Below are 22,652 nucleotides of genomic sequence, written 5' to 3' on the forward strand. Positions count from 1 at the left end.
ACTATTACCAAAAATTACATGGAGAATTCAGTTCACCAGGGAATTCCTAGAATATAAACCTAAACATTTAACTTATCTCAAGATCCCATCTGTGACAGGTATAATCATTCTCTGAAGAATATTTTACAATCTAGGGAGACAATAATTTACATTTTTTCATATTAGAGAAAGAGTAGGAGGACAGGGAGGCAGTTGCTTCTCCGGAGATTTTTTTCTTTTCTTTTACAGTTCATTATCCGGTATGTTTGGAATTAGGCTAAATTGTGTTAGGTAGACATTTTGAAAGCTGTCACTTTGAAAGAGCGAGCTGCCAAGTTTCTAGCTACAGTATCTCAAAAAAATAATAATAAATAATAAAAAAGGCGGCTTAGCAATGAGCTGTTCCATTTTGCCAGGAACTAGGTTTGGACAGGGGAAGCAAATTCATTTCCTGTTTGTGGCAAATGGAGCCTGGATGATGATAAGGCTTTTTCCATCTAAACTGTCTTGTTAAGCCAATAAACAAAGCAAGAATCAATATGCTAGATTAATCAATGCTCGCTAGAACACACTCCATGGCAAGGGACATTTCCTAGGCAAAATGGACAATGGAATGGACTATGATATTTTTATGTCTATGTTCATATTTTGTGACAGTCATCTTCAGAGTCTTTGATACTACCAGCTGTTATAAGAACCAAATACTTGGTTGACCTGTGTGTGGTTGACTCATGGGCAATGAAATAAACTTTGTTTAATCGGTGGTATTGGGGGCCTCACCTCTATTCCCAATACTTTGGACAACCCATTAAGCTTCCTCATGTCTTTTCTATTTGACTACAGTCAAGAATATTATTCCTTTAAACTCTCAACCTCTCTGCGTAGCTTTTAATCTTCCACTTCTTAGCCAAGTTTTATTTTTTATGAAATGTCTTTCTTTGTTTAAATCATTTCAAGATGGACATTTTTTTTTTTCTTTTTTTTGAGACAGAGTCCCGCTCTGTGGCCAGGTTGGAGTGCAGTGGCGCCATCTCGGCTCACTGCAACCTCGGACTCACAGATTCAAGTGATACTCCTGCGTCAGCCTCCTGAGTAGCTGGGACTACAGCGCGCACCGCCACACCCAGCTAACTTTTGTATCTTTTTTCAGTAGAGACTGGGTTTCACCATATTGGCCAAGATGGTCTCCATCTCTTGACCTCGTGATCCACCCACGTCAACCTTCCAAAGTACTGGAATTATAGGCGTGAGCCACCGCGCCCAGTCCCCAAGATGGACTTTTAAGAGATGATACAGGAAAGTTTTACTTATCACTGCCTTAGTTTTTCCCACTTACAGTACCACCGTGATTTTATGTTTTTCCTGAGGCATTGACTTGTTAAAGTGATATTGCAACAGAGAATCAAAAGATCACCAAGAAAAAGTAATATGTTAAAAAACATCATGCTTAAAATTAAATGTCAAAAATATACCAATATAGATGATATAATTTAAAACAATTGATATTATCAGCTGTCATAAGAACCAAATACTTGGTTGACCTGTGGGTGGCTGACTCATGGGCAATGAAATAAATTTTGTTTTATACATGTAACTTTATATATATGTATATCTAAAGTTTGCTTATATGTAATATATAACATATATAATATAAAATATTGCTTGTAATATGTAAACAATATATTATATATGTAAATAATATATAAAAATTATATATTATATATGTAAACAATATATTTTTAAAAACCAAACTCATGGGTTTATAGTTTTTTCATAGTGAAAACAAACAAATATATATAAACAAATATATATGTTTGCTTATATCTGTTATATATAAACAATATATAATATATAAAGATATAAATAATATATATAAACAATATATGTATTTGTAATGTATTATTTGTTTATATCTATTATATAATATAAACACATGTAATATATATAATTTATATAAACAATATATAATTATAAACAATATGTTTTCACTATAAAAAAACTATAAACCCATGAGATGGGGTTTTATCTTTTTTTTGTTTGACTTTTCTATTCTCAAAGGCATTAATCAGCACCCTTTTTCTCACCCTTTGTCATCACAGTATAAGCAGGCTAGAAAGACAGGGTATTTTATTTTGTGAAACAAAACTGCTGATCTGGAGGTCTTTTGTTATAAATTCCCACATCATACCTTCAACTATATATGTATGTCCTGAAACTAGCATATTTTGAGAATAAAATGGTAAATGACATTTACAGGACACAGATGATTAATCCTACAGTAAATGAGATAATTTATTTTGAAATGATCAACTCTAAGCTCCGAATTTTCAGGTAAAAGGTGTTCAGATGAAAGGAGGCACATTTGCTGTGGCATTTTTGCCCATTGCCCCAGGCACCACAGCAAGATAATTAAGACATGGTCCAGTCTTCAAGGGGATTGCAATCCCATGGCTAAAAAATCACCTATATAAAGATAATACAAAGAAATTAATTACAATACTTAAAAAAAAAAAAAAAGACAGATGTTTCCTGAGAATCAAGAGGAGAAAAGCTTTCTATTTACCTGTGGAAATTCAAAGCAAGCCTGTCTGCTCAGAAGACAAGGAGTATAAAAGGGCATGGTTCCCTGGGAAGGTTGGAAGGCCACTGCTAAAAAGCTTCCCAGGGACCTTCTTTACCTTGTGACTTCCATAGCTCAGATTCCAGCCTCCCACCATGCCTTCTCAGATGCCTGACTTCTTAATGATTGGTCCTAAGGGCCCATCCAAATGCTCAGTGCTATTATGATTATTATTGCCATCAATTTCTGAGCATTTACCATGTACCAGGCCCTATGATAGAGCACTCAGTGCATTTTCTCATTTAATCCTCACACCAACTTCATTTTGCAGATGAGAAAACTGAGGCACAGGACATTTATGTAGCTTGCCAAGGTCACAAAGACAGTAAGTGAGAGTTGGGATTTGGGTTCAGGCAGCCTAGCTCCACAGTCTATGCTGTTACTATGCTCTTCTACTTCTCTTAATGATGATAATAATAATAATAAACATTTATTAAGAATGTACTAGGTGTCAGCCATTCTGTACGATAGGTACTTCATTCCCATATTAAAGATAAGAAAACTGAGGCTCAGAGAGATTAAATAACTTTTCTGAGGCTGCACAATTAGTAAGTAGTGAAGCATTTCCAAAAACATATTCTGAAAAATGCAGATCTCCAAAGAGAAAAGTTTCCATAGTCATTTACATTTGGAAACCGTTGCCCCTCTAGGATGTCTGTGGTGTACATCAGCATATTAAAGTCTCACATGAATGCTTCAGTAAAGAATCCTGATCAGCTTTGATTAGGCCAGCATTTTCCACACTGGTTTAACCATGGAGCTCTAATTCTTCCAATACCTGTCAATATTCCATAAAACTAGCACTAACCAGTCTCACTAGACATGAACCAGGTACACTAGGCTAGGATGTAAAGCTGGAAAGCCAGGTTTTCATTTGCAATGAGAACTAGGATGGATGAGACATTACCAGTGATACCAAAGAAATGCTTGAAGATTTCTCGTTTTCCAGCTTTACTTTGCCTTGTAGGTAGAGCTGCTTGGGAAGCCAAGGCAGGCCTCATTTCAGGGGCACATTATCATGCAGGGAGGGAGGGTTCGAATAGAGAAGGCAAATCCAGGAGTACCAGAGGAGCAGCGCCTTGAACCTCTACATGCAGGCTAAACTCAAATGGCCCCTCACCTAGAACACAGCAACAGCTTCTTAACTGGGTTCACCTTCCAGCATTGCCCCTTCCAACCCCTTTTCTACTCTGCCACCAGAAGCAGTTTAAATATATAAATATATAAATCTAATCATGTCAGTTTGCTGTTTCAGATTCTTCTTTGGATCCACCATGCAATTAAACTCCTTCACATGGTCTCCAAGGCTCGCGTGATGAGCAGGCTCCTTCTTCTTCTTCCACCGTGGCTCCCACTAGTACATTTCAGCCAACCATCATCTTTCAATTTCTTAAGCAACTACGCACTCTCTTGCGTCAGTCTTCAGGTATCCTTCTTTCTCCGCCTGAAGCATTCCTCTCCATCTCCCTTTCCACATGGACAACTGACCCCTCTTTTGACCACTGCTTATGTCTCACTTCCTTCAGAGAACTTCCTTATTTTCCACCTCGTAAATGTGGGTTGGAGCTCCTCCCTGAAACTCCCCTCAGTACTCTTTACTTCCTTTGTCAGAGATGTCTGACACTGTGTCATAATTATCTGTCCACCTTTTAGCATCTACTGCTGTGCGTTTACTTAGCTAGTAGTTATTAGACAGTTACCTAATCAACATTTATACCCATGTCTTGAGTGGCAACATAAAATAGCACACTTATAATATTCCCATAGGACAAGAAGCTAGGGAGAATATTAAATATATTAAATGCATACTTAGGGGTTAAAATTATCTTAAGAGCATGGGACAGTGAACCAAACTCAATAAGAAGAAACTTAACACATGCAAAGTCTTAACATCAAACTAAACAGAAGAAAACAATTGCACAAATAAATATAGCCAAATAGCAACATGAGTGGGTGACTTGTAGGGGCCTCAACTGAATTTTGATCCACTGTTGCTAGAAATAACATTAGAATGTGTTTTAAGGGAGGCTGAGGCAGGTGGATTACCTGAGGTCCGGAGTTTGAGACCAGCCTGACCAATATGGTGAAACCCCGTCTCTACTGAAAAAAAAAAAATAATAATTAGCCAGGCGTGGTGGTGTGAGCCTGCAGTCTCAGCAACTTGAGAGGCTGAAACATGAGAACTGCTTGAACCCAGGAGGCAGAAGTTGCAGTGAGCCGAAATTGCACCACTGAACTCTAGCCTGAGCAAAAGAGCAGGACTCTGTCTCAAAAAAAAAAAAAAAAAAGAATGTGTTTTAAGGATTTTGCTTTATCAGATGCATAATATAAATCAACAGTGAGTTAAGAGTATCCAAGACACTAATAATATCTTGAGCTGAAATAATAGAAATACACTATTTATTTTAAAAGATGTAATGGTCTCTCTCAAACCACAACTAGAGTAATGTACTTTATTCCAGAAAGTAACACTTCAAAAGAGAAATTGACAAAATGGAAACTATTCCCAAACACAGTGTTGGATAAAAGTTCTAGAAATAACTTCTTAAAAACAGTTAAATAATCTGGGTGCGATGGCTCATGCTTGTAATCCCAACACTTTGGGAGGCCGAGCAGGCGGATCATCTGAGGTCAGGAGTTCAAGACCAGCCTGGCCAACATGGTGAAACCCCATCTCTACCAAATTAAAAAAAAATACAAAAATTAGTGGGGCATGGTGGCGAGTGTGCCTGCAGTCTCAGCTACTCTGGAGGATGAGGCAGGGAGAACTGCTTGGACTCAGGAGGTGGAGGTTGTAGTGAGCTGAGATCGTGCCCCTGCACTGCAGTCTGGGCAATGGAGCAAGACTCTGTCTCAAACAAACAAACAAACAAACAAACAGTTAAATAAATGAAGAATGTTTTACTCAGAAAAAAAAAAACCCTATGAGCAGTCTTTAAATACCTAGAGAGTGCCAGATAAAATGAATAAGAGGTCTTATTCTATATTTATCCAGAAGTCAGAACGAGGACCCGTGGTTAGAAAAATTACAAGGAAGCAGATGTCAGTTTATCTTAAGAGAAGTTTTCAAATAATTAGAGTTGTTTAAAAATGGACTGTTTGCCCTATGAAATAATGAGTTCTTTGTTCAAATGGAAGCTAGAAGCCCAAGTAGTAGGGCTCTCATGAAAATGTTTCATATAGGATATAGTAGTTTTACCAGATGGCTGAGAAAATGCTATTGCTGTTCTGTGAGATTCCGTAAGGATGTAATATCAGTATATTCCTTCCATTGGTACTGGTAAGTGGAGAACTGATGAAACCCATTTCTAAGGACTTTGTTTTTTAGCTTTTTTTTAAAAAAAATTTTTTTTAAAGATGCTGTGCTAAGAAAGAGGACCAGAGGAGTTGACTGCTAGGCTCCTTTTCAACAGGGACATTTGTGCTTCTCCAGCTCATTCTTGGGTTGGTTTATCACTGGGAATTGTGGCCTTAATAAGACCAGAGAACTCAGGAGAATAACAGCTTGGAATAGAGAGGTCTAGAGAATTAAACATCTTTAGCTCACAGCATAATGGAAAGAAAGTGCCCTTCAGGGGAATTTGAACTACAACAGGGCTCTGAGATGAGGTAAAAATAAAACTGCATCCTGCACTTTCTACTTGCTGTAATGCTGCAGTCAGAGTAACCCATGGAGCATCATGCCCTGTGAAATGGCTGTCACAGTTTAGGGGCAGTGAGCCACAGTAAGCCTAGGACCCACTATGTGCCAGGTACAGGGCCAGACCCATTGCATCGTTATCTCATTGAGCCTTCATAGACGTTCTAGGGTATTAGTATCTTCATTTTAAAATAAGAAAAATCAGATTCTGAAAGGTAAAGTACCTTCACAAAGGAATTTTGAGACCTGAGATTCAAACTCAGGATTGCCTGAACTTTGAATTGCTCAGTAGTGTTTCAGGGATTCCTGGGCTTTAGGACCGAAGAGGATCTTAAAGAGCCCAACTTCTTGGTTTTGACTACGGAACACAATGGGGTCCAAAGGGACCAGGCATCCTGCACAGGATTTACGTGTGAAAGTAAAGGAAGCCATTCGAGTATGTCAGGAGATGCCCCAGTATGGGCACTAGCTCAGCAGCTGTGTGTTCTGTGCACACGGTGCTTATAGCCATGAGGGCAAATCATGCATCAGGCAGGGGCAGGGAGACGGAGGGCAAGAGGCCAGGGCACCCCTGCTGACCCTTCTACCTTCCCACCCCACCTTCTCCCCAATAACCCTTTACAACACCAAATGCACATACAGAAACCAGTCTCTAGATCTTGTAAAGTACAGTGAGGACAGGGAGTTAGGATGATTCCCTCTCTCATCTATGATCATTCACAGAGGGGAAGGGGAAAAGGGCAGGAGGAGAGCTGACTTTCACATGTAATACCCTTTGCTAAATGCCTGCACACGTGTCATCTCATGCCATCTCCTGTCACAGTCCTATAAGATGGGGAACATGTTAGGCTATGAAATGAATATTAGTGTCTCCATTCTATGATGAAGAAATGAATTTAAGTCACACATACAAAGTTAGACAACTAAGAAACATATGATTGGCATTTACACTCCTGATGCCACAAATCAAAAGAAAAACCTGTGAATGTCGGCATCAGACAGTCCAGGTTTTGACTTTTGAACTGGCCCGTTAGTAGCTAAGGAAAGCTGAGGATAGTTTCTGTGTAACTGAAAACAATCACATTTATCTCATGGAAATGTTAGTGTCCTTCTCCAGACCTGCTCCCTCTCTTTCCTGCATTTGAGGGCTGAGATCTACTTTTAGAATTACAGAGGGAGGGTACATTTGACCCTTCCTGAGGTAAAAGGAGAATTTTGGATTAATGGTTAACTTTGTCCTTTGAATGTCCCCTTGAGGCTTTGTCAGATTTGATTCCTTCCTTTGGAAAGATAAGAAAATTGAAGTGGCTATTCCCTGCTTCTGCCTGGTTAGTCACAGAGTGAGGCAGTGACATGATGGGAAGCTCCTAACATAACGAAAACCAGCGTGAGACTGAGAACCTGAAGACTTCAACTCTGGCCCTAGCTTCTCTGTGTTTGGATCTCCCAGACAGGCATCCATCTATCCCACAGTGAGTGCCTTGTGGACTGAAATGAGATCAAAGGTGGAGACAGCTTTAAAAAGCTCTATTCAAAGACAAGAATGTCACAAGAGGCTGACTCTCGAGACAGTGTTCCCCCTACCCCCGCCTCCTACAGAGTTTCATTCAGCAGACCTTGCTACCTGCCTTCTTCAGGAAAAAAATCTTGTTTTTGAGTTTGTGTTTAAACTAAAGTTAGTCGATTATTTTCTTCAATTGTTTTTCTTGTTCGTAGAGTTTCTTAATGTCACGAGCATTCACCTATTCAAGGAGAGATGGGACACTAACAAGGTGGACCACCACACTGACAAGTATGAAAACAACAAGCTGATTGTCCGCAGAGGGCAGTCTTTCTACATTCAGATTGACTTCAATCGTCCATATGACCCCAGACGGGATCTCTTCAGGGTGGAATACGTCATTGGTGAGTGCCACGTGCAAGCCCCAGTCTTGACACCATGGGTTGCATTGTAGAGAGAGGTAGGTACAGGCACAGTTGTGTGATTTCCTAGTGTCATATGTTAACAGTGGTGGGAGCTGGAATGACATCCAGCCCCTGAATCACCCTGCGCTCTAAGACTGGTCTGTATAGTGCCAAATATTAATAACATGGGGCCCACCCAAAGGGAAAATCTCATATAAATAAAAGTAAGTAAAACTGGTATAAAGTGTCGCTTAACTAAATTATTCTTCCTTAAACAAATGGTTTTGGCGTCCTATGGTTGTAACTTTTATCTCCATGATTTAGTTGGTCTCATGTGCTGAAAATGTTTGTAAATCTTAGCATACAATCCATGTATGCATTCCCAAAGTTGGTTCTGCTCTGATCTAGTCCCATGGGATGGCCCATGAAAAGTGGATAGTCCAATAAAGTTCACTAAACACTTTGTACTTTAATCACCTCTTTTTTCTTTCTTTCTTTCTTTCTTTTTTTTTGAGACAAAGTCTTGCTCTGTCGCCCAGGCTGGAACAGTGGTGCGATCTCAGCTCACTGCAACCTCCGCCCCTGGGTTCAAGCGATTCTGGTGCCTCAGCCTCCAGAGTAGCTGGAAAAGCACTATATTAATAAAACTTTGTAAGTTGGCTAGATAGAAGATAAATATATAAAAGTCAGTAACTTTTATCTTCTCCAGCACTAAGCACCAGAAATAGACATAAAAAAAATTTCACATGACTAAAACTATAAAATATAGGACTAAAAACCTGAACACACAACCTATATAAACCAGCTATTAAATCTTAATAAAAACATGAAATACCAATGAAGAATCAAACATGTTCTTGAGTGGAAAGTCTTTATTACACATTTTTAGTCTCCCAAGGTGTTGGTCAAAGAATATAAAATTTCAGTTAGATAGAAGGAATGAGTTTTAGTGACCTATTCCACAGCATAGTGACTGTGGGCTATAACTATATTATTATATTAACTATAACTATATATAATATATAACATATTTATATATTATATATACATATATACTATATATACATTATATTAACTATAACTATATTATAGTTAATAATGTATATTTCCAAATTATTAAAAGTAGATTTTAAATATTCTCACCACAAAGAAATGTCATGTGAAGGAATCAATATGTTAATTAGCTTGAATTAATCAATCCACAATGTATATTTTGATCAAAACATCACACGCCCAAACCCCATAAACATATACAATTATGATTGTCAATTTTTAAAAGCCTCCCAAAATTAATATGTAAATTTAATGCATTCCCAATTAGAATCCCAATGGAGTTTTGAGTTGTTTTTGGCTTTGGTTTTGTTTTTTTGGACTTGTATAAAATAATCTTGAAGCTCATTTGAAATAATAATTACCTGGTGAAAACCAAGGAAATCATACAAACAAACAATAAGAGTATTTTATATCAGAAGCGCAGTTATCAGAACATACTATGAAAAATATTTAGTAGGACACAATAGAGAATCCAGAAATGGATTTCAGTATATGACTTAATATGATTGTTGGTTTCATGAAGAAAAGCCTATGAGATTTTGTTTGTTTGCTTGTTTGTTTTTAAATAAATGATGCTGGAATAACTGGTTCTCCAACTGGAAGAAAATTTAAAAATTGACCCTCATCTTTTATCCCATATACAGTAGTAAATTTCAGTTGGAATAAGTATTAATGTAAAAAAAAAACAAGACAGTTTTTTAAGGAAATTTAACAGACTTAACTAAAGATTGGAAACTCTGACACTGCAGAAGAAAACAAAAACCATGTACAGTTATGTGCCACGTAGCAACATTTCAGTCAATGACAGATCATGCATAGGTGATCTTATGAGATTATAATGGAGATGAAAAAGTCCTATCACCTCGTGATGTCATAGTTATAATATAATAGTGTGATTACTTATTTTTTAAATGTAGTATAGCCTAAGTTTGTAGTGTGTATAAAGTCTACAGTAGCATGCAGTAATGACCTACCTTCACGTTCACTCACCCCTCACCCAGGGCTACTTCCGGTCCTGAAGGCTCCATTCATAGTAAGTGTCCTATGCAGATGTACCATTTTTTACGTTTTATACTGAATTTTTACTGTACTTTTTCTATGTTTTTATGTTTACATATAAATGTTTCTATGTTTTTATATAAGTACTTAACCATTGTGTTACAATTGCCTGCAGTGCTGTATTCAGTATAGTAAAACACACTACGAGTTTGTAGCCTAACAACAACAGGCTCTGTCATATAGCCTGGGTGTGTAGTGGGCTGTACCATCTTTGTTACTATGATGTTCACACATGACAAAATCGCCTGCCTAACAACATATTGTAACATGCATGACAACAAATGTGCGTTTGAAGCTCTGAACCACAGTTCTGCTGCAATTATGAGGGAATTTTTAACTCCATCTCTAAAGCCAAGTATTTAGGGTGGGGAGAAGAGGAGAGGGAAGCTTCAGCTCTGAATTGGACTTGTCTGAGGTTTGAGACACTCTCATAAACTGTTCAGAAAATAATTATGATAATGGAAGTCTTAGGAAAACTGGTAAGATGAATGTCTTAGATTGGGTTACTAGGAAACAAACTCTGAGAAGAAGACTTGTGCACACAAAGTTTACTGGGGAGATCTCTCAAGATCAACATCTGCAAGGGAGTGAAGGAATCAGTGTTGGGCAGAGGGAGGAGTTGAACCGCAGTGCAGAGAGGGCCCCCGTGGATCTCAAGGTGAGCTCTAGCTATGGGTTGGATCTTCAGAGTCGTCTCGCCTTGAGCCAGGGGTATGGGCCTTTTATACCTTTTATACCTTGACTGGGGCTGTAGCCTTGGTGTAATTGGTTCTCTATGGCTGAGGGCAACCCCTGAAAGCAACTAAATGAATGAGAATTGTTAGTCACCAACACTCCCAACAATGGGAAATGTCCAGGCAGCACACCACAGCATCCACTACAGTGAACATTTTAAGTCTTCTTCTCTTTTTTACATAAGAAATACTATTACTTTTGTTCCCTCAAAAAAAGAGGGGGGAAAGCATAGCTAATTTGACTTTGAGATAAAATCTTTACATTTTTTAAACAACATGTATTCTAAACCTTTCAGAGCCCATGATGTGTACGTTCAGAGTTAAGCTATATTCTAATATGTGTGGGACATTATAGGCCACATGTATTTGAAGATTTTTCTATTATAGGCCACACACATTTGAAGATTTTCCATTGCCCAACCTGTTGTAGATACAAGCAAGGCAAATGACAAAATTCCACACTCTACTATTTAGTGTGGAAATTAAGCACACTTCCAAGGGCCTTGAAGGACCCACGGTAGAGGATTTATCTTGCTCAGAGTCCTTTCCGCATCTCATGTCATTCAGGAAGTTACATGACAGCCTCAGCTTCATTGCTTCCATAGTTATAAGACTGGAAAAAAAAGAGCATTGCTGGGGAAATAATTCTCTTAAAATTCAGTGCCTGTTTCAATAGGACTGCATAAAGCCAAGGAAATTAGATTTTAAGGGTAATTGCTATAATGAGAAGAGACGAGTATAGAATGTGAACTAGAAATGAAATTAAGTGTAAGGGTTTCTATATACAGCTGCACCTCAATTTCCAGAAACTCAGAATGTAAAAATGATGGTTTAAAAAACAGAAAAAGAATGTAATTTCTATACATTTTTAAATATCTGGCAACACTGTTTCAAGAGAAGATCCATTTTAGCTAACATTTTACAATCAGCTAGATGTCTAAGCATTTGAGACGTCATTTACTATTAACAGTGAACCAAACCTTAACATAAATTAAAAAAAAAAAAAACAGAAAAGAGAATACTTTGTTAAAAATAAAGGGCACTTAAAGGAATCTCCACCAGTACATCTTTAAGAGTGTTTATAACAAGAGACTTACCAACAAAGATTAACTTACTTACTCACTATATTAGTCAGGGTTCTCTTGAGGGACAGAACTAATAGGCTATATATATGTGTATGTGTGTGTATATATATGTGTGTGTACGTGTGTGTGTATATGTGTGTGTGTGTGTATATGTGTGTGTGTATATGTGTGTGTATATGTGTGTGTGTATGAGTGTGTGTGTATATATATGTGTGTGTATATATGTGTGTGTACATATGTGTGTGTGTATGTGTGTGTGTGTGTATATATATAGTGTGTGTGTGTGTGTATACATATAAAGGGGACTTTATTTAAGTATTAACTTACACAATCACCAGATCCCACAATAAGCTGTCAGCAAGCTGAGGAGCAACGAGAACCAGTGCAGTTTCCAAAACTGAAAAACTTGGAGTCTGATATTCAAGGGCAGAAAATGTCCAGCATGGGAGAAAGATGTAGGCTGGGAGGCTAGGCCCATCTCTCCTTTTCAAGTTTTGCTGCCTGCTTTGTATTCACTGGAAGCTGATTAGTTTGTGCCCACGAGACTAAAGGTGGATCTGCCTTTCCTGGCCCACTGACTCAAATGTTAATCTCTTTTGGCAATACCAAAATTAGTATTTTGTAGTACTAATAAGATTAATACTTTGTATCCTTCACTCCCATCAAGTTGACACTCAGTATTAACCATCACACTCACTATATACTTTTAAAAAAAAATTATTTTAGGTTCGGGGTACATGTGCAGGTTTGTTATATAAGTAAAACCAGAGCTGTTTCATAAAGCAAGTTATTATTATATTAAAAGTACTGAAAAAATAGCTTTGCACTTAATTGCTTCCAATTTGCATTCAGTTCTTTGTTGCGGCTGCTTTCTCATTCCCTGTACCTGTATAGATGAGCTGAGATGTGTTAGTTCACTGGAGTTTCCCCGTGTTGCTGTTCTCGGAACCTAGGTCATGGGATTTATTTATGTGATTCTGCCTTCTAACCAATTTCTTTCCCGCCCTCCCTCCCTTCCTTCTTTCCTTCTTCCTTCTTACTTTTTAAATATTTAAATAAATAGGGTCTCTTGGATGGTGTGCTGGACTCTGGGTAGAGAAGGTGAACTGGAGAGCTACTGCCTTACCTGGCCAGGTCTTGATGAGCTGTGCTGCAGGGGTTCTCTGTGCTTTGATAACTGTGTTCATTAGTTGTTGGCAGAGCACAGTTAACTCTGTGAGTTAGGTGGGAGGTGTTAATGAATCTGAGGAGGTGGGTGTGGCTGAAAAATGTCCCGGGAGCCTGCAGGGCCGTCTCTCTCTCTCTCTCACCTCTGAGCCTGCAGCCATGACAAATCATGCAAGGCAAGGAGGAGAGTGCTAATCACAGGTTTTACTAACCTGTGGCTGAGGCCGTGAAAGCTTGGGAACAGCTTGTGGTGTTAATTTGCTGTTACTTTGACATAGGCCCCTGCTTTTTTGATACCCAGTTGAGGGAGAAATCCCAAGCTGTATTTCTCACCAGCTCTCCCCCTCAAAATAGCAGAGATTTCACTCCCTGAGGAGCCCTCCGAAGTGACAATAGGGTCCGTGAGCAAGTTTCTTTTTCCCTGGGGTTCAACCACGGGAACCTGGGGGTGTCCAGGTCAGCACTTTGGAGATTCTCCTGACCTTTCCCTCAATTCTGTGATGGCCCCCACAGATTCAAGCTTCACATTTCTGGTTACAGCAGAAAGATCAGGAGAAGGATGGCATTAGCAAGACCTACCCCACTTATCAGGAAAACAAAAGCTTTCCCAGGCACTTCTGGCATCCATTTATGTCTCATTTGCTACCCTTCGCTGCAAGGGAAGCTGTGAAAGTATTCCCTTTTTCCAGTCTCTTCAGAGGAGAGGGCCGGGGGAGAGCTGAAAGTGGGTGCTGTGGACCCGCAGTCGTGTGTGCTGGGCACCCCCCTAGCTGGGCCATCCTGTGAGTATAAAAGTGCAGTCCTAATGCTGGCAGCATTGAGGCGGGTTGTTCATCACCCACTCAAGCATTTCTAGGACTGGGTCAATTGCACATGTTCTGTATCACAAAACCCATAAAACATGGAAATGTCATCAGCAACACTTTAATATCTTTATTTCACTTATTTCTTGAGTAGCGTTTATCGAAAGCTAGCTGGGGTGTTGGATGCTGATGTGTTTTTCAGGGTGGGAGTGACATGGATGCTTCTCATTTGAGATAGCTTGCTCTAGCCCACTTCAAGGAATCGGGGCAATTCAAGACTGGAGAGGAGATGATCAGAGCAGAGGATGAGAGCCTGGGTTACGGCTGCAGTTGTAGACATGGACAGGAGTGATAGGGTTTGAGAAATATTTAGGAGGACTTGTGTTGGGTAGTCTGTGAGGGGTGAAAGGGAGGAGGGTCAAGGTCAACTTCCAGGTGGCTGGCTCATGTGACTATGATGACAGATGCTAGCACTTCCAAATGAGATAAAGAATGCCTGGAATTCCAGAGGGAAAAAAATCAAGTGTGGAAAATGATAATAGTGATAGTAGCTTCATTGATGACTCACTGGCATTGGTGCTGTCCAGAGGTGCTGTGTGCCTCCCATTTAATTGTTCAAGCAGCCCTCTGGGCATTGGACTATGGCCATCTCTATTTTTCCCATAAGATAAGGGTTGAAAAGATTAAGTAATTTACCCCAGGTCACACCTGGAAAGTGTGTTTGGACCTCAATTCAGACCCAAGCAGCCTCTTCTACTTACAATGCTTACTACCTCCACCAAGGGAGCCTCCACCAAGGAGATGGTGGAGGTACGATTGTGATTCTGTTTGAATTGGTGAGTGTGAATTACTTGAGGGACTTTCAGGTAAGCCTGTCCAATAGATAATATGAGTCTGAAGCTTAGGGAGGAGGTTTGGGTTGGACAGGTGATAATTTGGATATCATACACACGTGGGCAAGCTCACTCAGAAAAAGGTAAATTAAGCCAGCAGTGGACTGAGGCTTAAGCCCTGGGGAAAACAACTTCTAAGGCATCCCTTCAGAAACTAGAGCCCTTGGAGGAGACAAAGACCAAATGAGCAGATAAACAGAAGGAAAATAAGGGGAATGCAGTGTCACTAAATCCAGAAGAGTTGCGTGTTTTAAGAGGAAAGCATGACCAATGTTATTAAATATAACTAGGAGATACAGTGAGATAGGAATTTCCCACTGGAGTCAATAGTTAATGGGACACTGGTTGAACTCGGGGAGATTCCAAATTTTAATGGTCTAAAAGTCAAGGAGATATGAAGAAATTGATGTAGTCAATTTGGATGAATCTTTAAAGAAATTTGAAGGAGAGGAAAAGAAAATTTGGATAGTAGCTAGAGAGGAATGCGGGTGAGAAGAGGGATGTTTTGATTTCGGTATTTGTTTCAGGATTGGAGGGACTGGAAGATGTAGCAGGCAGAGAGGAAAGAAGAATTCTGAAGATTCAGGAGGGACTGGAGGAGAATCCTGGAGGAGGTAGAAGCATAGAGGACAGGGGCATGGGTGAGGGGCTGAGTAGGAAGAAAAGTCCCTCATCTTCCAAGGTTGTCCAGAAAGAGGTGAGGGAGAGTATGACTGCCGTAGGTGGAGAAGTATGAACTAAATCTCATATCTGACAGTCTCAAGTTATTTAAAGACGCAGGTGGTGAGCAGGTGCTGCAGGGTCTTGGCGGGCAGAGGAGTACCCTTCTATCTGAAAACATCATCTATATCCTTTAAGACTATGTCTTCCCATGGATTTTTGTTTCAGAAAGTCCAGGTGAAATCATCATGCTGATGTGTGATTTTCACGTACATAACATAGTTTCTCTATTGAGAAATGTCTTGCCCCAAATTATGCAGCTTGTAACGTATAGAGAACTATTTCTTAGCCTATACTCTTTCAACTATTTTATGCTGCATTTTGGTGAAAATAGACAGCCTATTTCATCATTTTGAAGCAACATTTATATAGAATGTCATTTCAGACTTTTGCTCCTATGGGTTTCTGCATTGATGATCAACGTGTTTATTTTTAAGCATCTCTGTGAAGTGACTAATAATGGCATCTAAGAAAGTAGGACAGTGTTTCCCAGAGAGTGTTCTCTATGAACACCTGTCATGTGAGATGCTCCTTGGGGGGAAAAAAGTTCCATCGTCAAATACATTTGGATCATGCTGTGTTTTGTGTCTCTTCTCATAGAGGCCCAAGGCACATTCATATATAAAAGGCTGTGAGTAGACAAGCAGCCAAAAAATGAATCTTGTTTAGCCCAACAATTCCCAAAATTGTTCTACTATAAACACTATCCTAACACATTTTTATTTTTATAATACCATCTAATAAAGTGCAGAACTCATTCCAGGAAATGCTGGACTATAGATGCATATTACCTCTATAGAACACTGAGGCAGGTGGACGGCAGATCTTGAACAGATTCATAGTCTATGTGTTGTGATAACTTTATATCCATTTTTTTCTTTTTGACACTTAAGATTTTGTGCAAACATTGAACTAACTATCAATTTGGCATTCATTTTTAGTAACTTTTCAAAAATAATTGTTAAGAGTATGTTCTTATATTTATTTCTCAGATATTTATTTGGCTTCTTTTAAGCATAAAGCCTATTTATTTTCTTTTTGAATGTGCTTATTAAACTCTTATTGAATACTTTGTATGTGCAAAGCATCATATTGGGATTAGAGTAGTAAGATACATTCATCCCTTGCCTCCAGAGTATTTGTTGTCCAGAGGGGACAGTCTGAGTAGGAAAGGCTGTGTTCAGTGCCAGCCTTTTGAACAAATGCTTAGAAGCCACCTTGGAGGGAGCGACTGATGGCAAGAATAGTTGAAAGAATCCCCCACAAAGTGCTATTTGAGGTGGGTCTCAAAAAATGAATAGAAATTGACCCAGGGGAATGGAAAATGTATACATTCTAGAAAAAAAAAAAAAAGAAGAGTTCAGTGGAGCATGACATTCTGGAAGCACACTGATGTCTTTGTATGACTTGATAAGAAGTTTAGATGTAATTCTATAAACAGCCAGAAGCCTCTGTAGTAATATTTTAGATAGAGTATTAATATCTGATTTTTTCCTACTTTTTAGATTACTATAGCAGAAGTGTGGAAGATAAATGGGAGGACCAAGATTTTGTCAGGGACATTAGTAAGAGACTCAAGGGGGAAAAAAAATCTCACTAAGTAATAGGATAAATGGATGCTGCATGAGTGTGCATGATTTTTCCCCTCCTTTTTTCCCCCAAAGGAACTTATCTTTACTTCTATAACTAGAGGTAGTAAAATGTGTGTGTGTGTGTGTGTGTGTGTGTGTGTGTGTGTGTGTGTGTGTGTGTGTTTGCATAGTAAAATGAGACTCACCTGTAGTGAAGTAACACTCTGTGGTCTGAGGACTAACAATATGCCCCAGTGGCTGGCCCTCTGCCGTCTGTAGGTCATGCCAGGGACGACAGCTCATGTGATAAAAGGGCTAAATGAAGCCCTTTTGGTGGGGAAGGAGGGGGCTTGGACTCAGGCAGTGCCCAGCAAGAACCTGACCTCCACCATGGATAGCAGTGACAGAATCACTTTACCCCACCCCCCATCACGTTATTGTTTCCTCACCTGAAAATAGGGACCATAATATTTATTTTAAACAGCCATTTATGGGTTAAAGGAGATCATGTATAGGAAACCACATTTTTATTCTCACAATAAACCAGGAGGCAGGGAAGGTAGAAATAAAACTTATTAAAAATATGGAAACCAATGTTCACAGGGATTAAGTGACTCACCCCAGGTTGTGGGCAAAGGATCTGAGCAAACATTTCTCAAAAGAAGACACCAAAATGGCCAATAGGCTTACACAAAAATGCTCAACACCTCTAATCATCAGGGAAATGCAAATTAAAACCACAATGAGGTGCCACTTCATACTTGTTAGAATGGTTACTACCAAAGAGAGTGATAACAAGCCTTGGCAAGAATGCAGGGAATAGAGAACCCTATACACTAATGGTGGGAATGTGAATTAATGCAGCTATTTTGGAAAGTTGTGTGGCGGCTCCTCACAAAACTAGCAATAGAACTACCATGTGATTCAGCAATCCCACTTCTGGGTATGTATCTAAAGAAAATTGAAATCAGTATGTTGAAAAGATATATGTAGTCTCATGTTCATTTCACTGTTACTCGCAATAACCAAGATATGCAAGTAACCTAACCAATGGATAAAGAAAATGTGGTATATAGACACAATGGAGTACTATACAGCCCTTAAAGAAGGAAAATTCTGCCTTCTCAACAAGGATAGAACTGGAGAGCACTATGCTAACTGAAATAAACCAGGCACAGAAAGACGAATACTGTATGATCCCATTTATATGTGAAATCTGAAAAAGTCAATCTCACAGAAACAGAGTAGAAAGTTGGTTACTAGAGGCTGGGGCTTGGGGGCAAAGAATGAGGAAAGAGAAGATGTTGATCAATGGATACGAAGTCTCAGTTAGACTGAAAGAAAAAGTTTTAGTGATCTACTGCACGGCTTGGTGACCACAGTTTAAAATAATATATTGTATATTTCAAAATTGCTAAAAGAATAGATTTTTAATGTCTTCACCACAGTTGCCTTTCTTTTTTCAATGTACAGAGAAAAGAAAGGTAACTATGTAAGGTAATAAGCACGTTAATTAGCTGATTGAATCTTTCTACAATGTATACATAGATCAAAACTTCACTTTGCATCCCAATAAATTCCCCATAAGTGATTGTCTACATCTACACACGCACAAAGAAAATGCTTCCAAAAGCAAATAGGAGGGCACTGCTCTCGTGTCTTTTGTTTCCTGAGGGCAAAGACAACCATCACTGAACCTCCCAACAAAAATACCCAGTGTCCTTGTTTCATCCATTCTGACAGCTTCATTTGTCAAACAGGGGCTGTGACAACCCACAGGCCAAGTTCTGCCTGGAATTATTTGCCCATAGTTCTAGTTGAAATGATAGAAACAGTTTAATCTCAAAGTAGGTGGGATAGCCATCCATATTTTGGTGTCAGAGACCTTACCATGTGCTTCCTCAGCCCTGCCCTGTCACCCATATCATGTCTACAGAGCAGGAGTTTCCGAGTGAAGCTTACGGTCCTTAGGGTAATAGAGTCGCTCATGTCTTTGTCACATCAAGGGTGCCACACAGAGCACTTATGAAGGGCCATGGGTATTGGAATGAGAACACTCAGAACATTCACAAAGGCTTCCTCCCTGACTGCCTCCTCTGCTTTCTCCCCTCTCTTTCCTATTCCCCTAATTTGCCTTCACCTTTGCTCCTATGTCTGTTTCTCTCTGTCTTCACACTTCTATGTTACGATGACCTCTTTCACTTACAAGAATTTATAAATGTGGCTCATTTGCACCCACATAATTGAAACTGTACTCCACCAGAAAGCACTGATCTGAACTCAGGGAGGATGGACTGTGGGTATTCCCTGGATTTTCCACATAAATTCTAAGACATTTTTGCAGCGTATGAAGCAAGGGGTGAAAAAGGTGGGGAAAAAATATTTAATGAAAACAAATGTGCCCACTGTGATACCTTGCTCGTGAGTCTCCAATATAAAAAGAGAGCATGCAAGTGGAATTAAAGCCCACAAAAGAAAGGATCCAGGTGGACTAAATATTCTTCATCTGTGCCCTCCAGTTACTTCAGAAGCATGTTGTAAGGATGGATGAGGGAATAACTGGAAGCTCTTTGAACTGCTTCGTGACAGTTGCTTCCTAATAAGATGACCCAATTACCAGCCTTATTTTCAATATTGCAACTATACAGGAAAGTTAAAGTCTTACAGTATTCCTTAAGGAAGGATAACCTTCATAAAATGCTACTATAACAGCAGCTAGAGCCAGAAAACCATAAGACAGGCTATAAATAGCTATACCTCTCTCTTGCTACCCTCTTCACCCCCCTTTCTTCTCAATATCTCAGCCTCTTTTCTGATCTTTTCTCTTCTTTCTTAGGATTTCTATTACTTTCCATCTCGGTCTGCCTGTTTCTGTCTTGCTCTTGCTCTCTCTCTCTCTCTCATGCATACATACACACTGTCCTGTGGATGCATGTCTAGGTGTTAGTGGCAGCAAATGTATTGGAGTCCCACGGCACCAAAGTATGTTAGCAGCCGTGAATCCATATGGATCTACAGCAACCTCAATTCTTGCCTCCTTATAAGGCAGAAGGAGAGACTGGGGCAAGTTTTAGAGCAGGAGTGAAAGTTTATTCAAAAGCTTTAGAACAGGAATGAAAGGAAGGAAAGTAAACTTGGAAAAGGGCCAAGTGGGTAACTTGAAAGACAGTGCACAGTTTGACCTTGACTTAGGGCTTTTGTTTGTTTTTTTGAGACAGAGTCTTTCTCTGTCACCCAGGTTGAAGAGAAGTGACGCGATCTCAGCTCACTGCAACCTCCACTTCCCAGGCTCAAGTGATTCTCCTGCCTCAGCCTCTCGAGTAGCTGGGATTACAGGCACTTGCCACAACACCCAGCTAATTTTTGTATTTTTAGTGGAGATGAGGTTTCACCATGTTGACCAAGCTGGTCTCAAACTCCTTACCTCAAATGATGCGCCTGAAAGTGCTGAGATGACAGGCATGAGCCACCGTACCTGGCTGACTTCGGGTTTTATCTGTTGGCATACTTCTGGGTCTTGCGTCCCCACTCCTGTGATTCTTCCCTTACGTGGGCTGTCTGCACATGCAGTGGCCTGCTAGCGCTTAGAAGGGGAGCATGCACAGTGCATTTACTAGTGTTGTACTCTTGGTCACTTGAGGCATTTTTTCCTTACCAGTTGAGCGTCCCTAGAGGAAGAACACATACTGGTGAAATTCTGCCATTTTAACTCTTAGCGCGCATGCGTGAGCCCACTCAGCCAACTGCTGAGGTCTTATTGGGAAGCTGCTGATCACCAGTTTCAGGTATTTCTGTTTATTGGGAGACTGCCCTTCCCTGGCACTGGCTGGGACCAATTATTATTTTAGAGAGACAGTTTAACAATTGCCTGACCATCACCTGATGGTTGCCTGCCATTCCTGTTGTGTGTGTAATGGGGGAAGCCTTCTCCTCCCCTACTCATGCCTGACTAGGTACCTACCGTAGCATAGGTATTTACTCATTTGTCAGAGGAGTAATGGGAGTTACCCTTGGGAGGTGAGTCTGACAGTTTTTGTGTCTGTTCATGAGTATTTCTTTAGCCTTCAGGAAGCTGGGGCTGGATATTCTAAATGTGCTGCCCATCTCTGGCTAAAGCCTAGCTTAGCCATTGCGATGCTCCTTCTCTGCACTGTTGGAGGTTTTGCTTTGGCTTCTTCAACTTCCTTGTCTATTTCCTGTCCAAATCTGTTTACAGATCTCTATAACATCTTGTCCCATGTCTGGTTCAATGAATTTCTGATGCAGAAATCTCTGCTGTGTCCAGCACTTTGTGACACTCCATAGGGGGTTTAAGAGGAATGAAAGACCCCATCTCTGTCTTTTTTCTTTCTGAGATGGAGTATCACTCTGGTGCCCATGCTGGAGTGCAATGGCGCAATCTCAGCTCACTGCAACCTCTGCCTCCCAGGTTCAAGTGATTCTCCTGCCTCAGCCTCCCGAGTAGCTGGGATTACAGGCACCCACCAGCATGCTCAGCTATTTTTTTTAAATTTTTTTTTATTTTTAGTAGAAATAGGGTTTTACCATGTTGACCAGGCTGGTTTCAAACTCTTGAACATCTCTGTCTTTAAAGAGCTTACTGCAGTTGGAGTGAGAAGAATTCCACAAACAATGAACACAGTCATAGACTATGTAATCAAGAGCTATACTGATACAGTTGCCTTCCAGAAATGTGTGACATGGCTGGCAGAAGGGACTCTGGGCAGTCAAGAGCAAGAGAATCAGTTAGAGTTGAAGGGCAAAATCTCAGAAAAGGGCAGGGAGGTCTTGAGATGACTCCTGAGGAATTGGGAGCATTCCAAGAGGGCTAGGAAGTATATACCCTCCAGGCAAGGAGGATGGCATTCTTGGTAGTCGAGGAGCTTGTTGTTCTGCTGATGCACACAAGCTTCTAGTGAGAAGGGAATATTTTCCTGAATCAAGTTTCCGGCTGATTTGGAGTTTGGGCACCACTCAGTTTCAAGGCTCTGGAGTTGTAAGGAGCTTGCAGTGGCAGGAAAGGCCCATCAGGCAGGCCCATGAGGAATGTGCTCCCCTTATGGAATCAGTCTGCTGTTACTGCTTGGTTAGTGCCCACGGTGGACAGGGGCCTTTGGTATTAAAGCAATTAATTTTACAAAAAGAGGAAGAAAACCTTATGTTTTTGTGACTAAAATGACGGAAATGAAGTAGTGGAGACAGCTGCAGTGGCATTTTCCATCAAACAGCTTTTCTATTTGTGCAACATATTTCTAAGTGATAGAAAATGACACACTCTCTCCATTACTTCACTTCCATCATTTCCATCATTTCAACCTTTTCTAACTTTCATATTTGTGAAACAAATTGCTTTAAACATGTCAAAGACATTTGAGTAGAGTGTTAGCCAAATTTTAAAAATAAAGATGATTCATAAAGACAGT

At 39.9% G+C, this 22,652-nt stretch overlaps 1 protein-coding gene across 7 annotated transcripts in view; it reads left to right on the plus strand.

The window, feature by feature from the left end:
• F13A1 (coagulation factor XIII A chain) overlaps window positions 1-22,652 on the plus strand; it is a 461,954-nt gene that overhangs the window by 308,648 nt on the left and 130,654 nt on the right. For all 7 annotated transcript variants that reach the window (XM_065544470.2, XM_065544473.2, XM_065544474.2 and 4 more), the window contains one exon: window positions 7,956-8,144. In XM_065544470.2, the coding sequence (XP_065400542.1) occupies window positions 7,956-8,144 (189 nt within the window). The remainder of the gene's footprint in view (window positions 1-7,955; window positions 8,145-22,652) is intronic.

The sequence above is a fragment of the Macaca fascicularis genome, chromosome 4, assembly GCF_037993035.2.
Source record: "Macaca fascicularis isolate 582-1 chromosome 4, T2T-MFA8v1.1".
In the NCBI taxonomy this organism is placed as follows: Eukaryota; Metazoa; Chordata; class Mammalia; order Primates; family Cercopithecidae; genus Macaca; species Macaca fascicularis.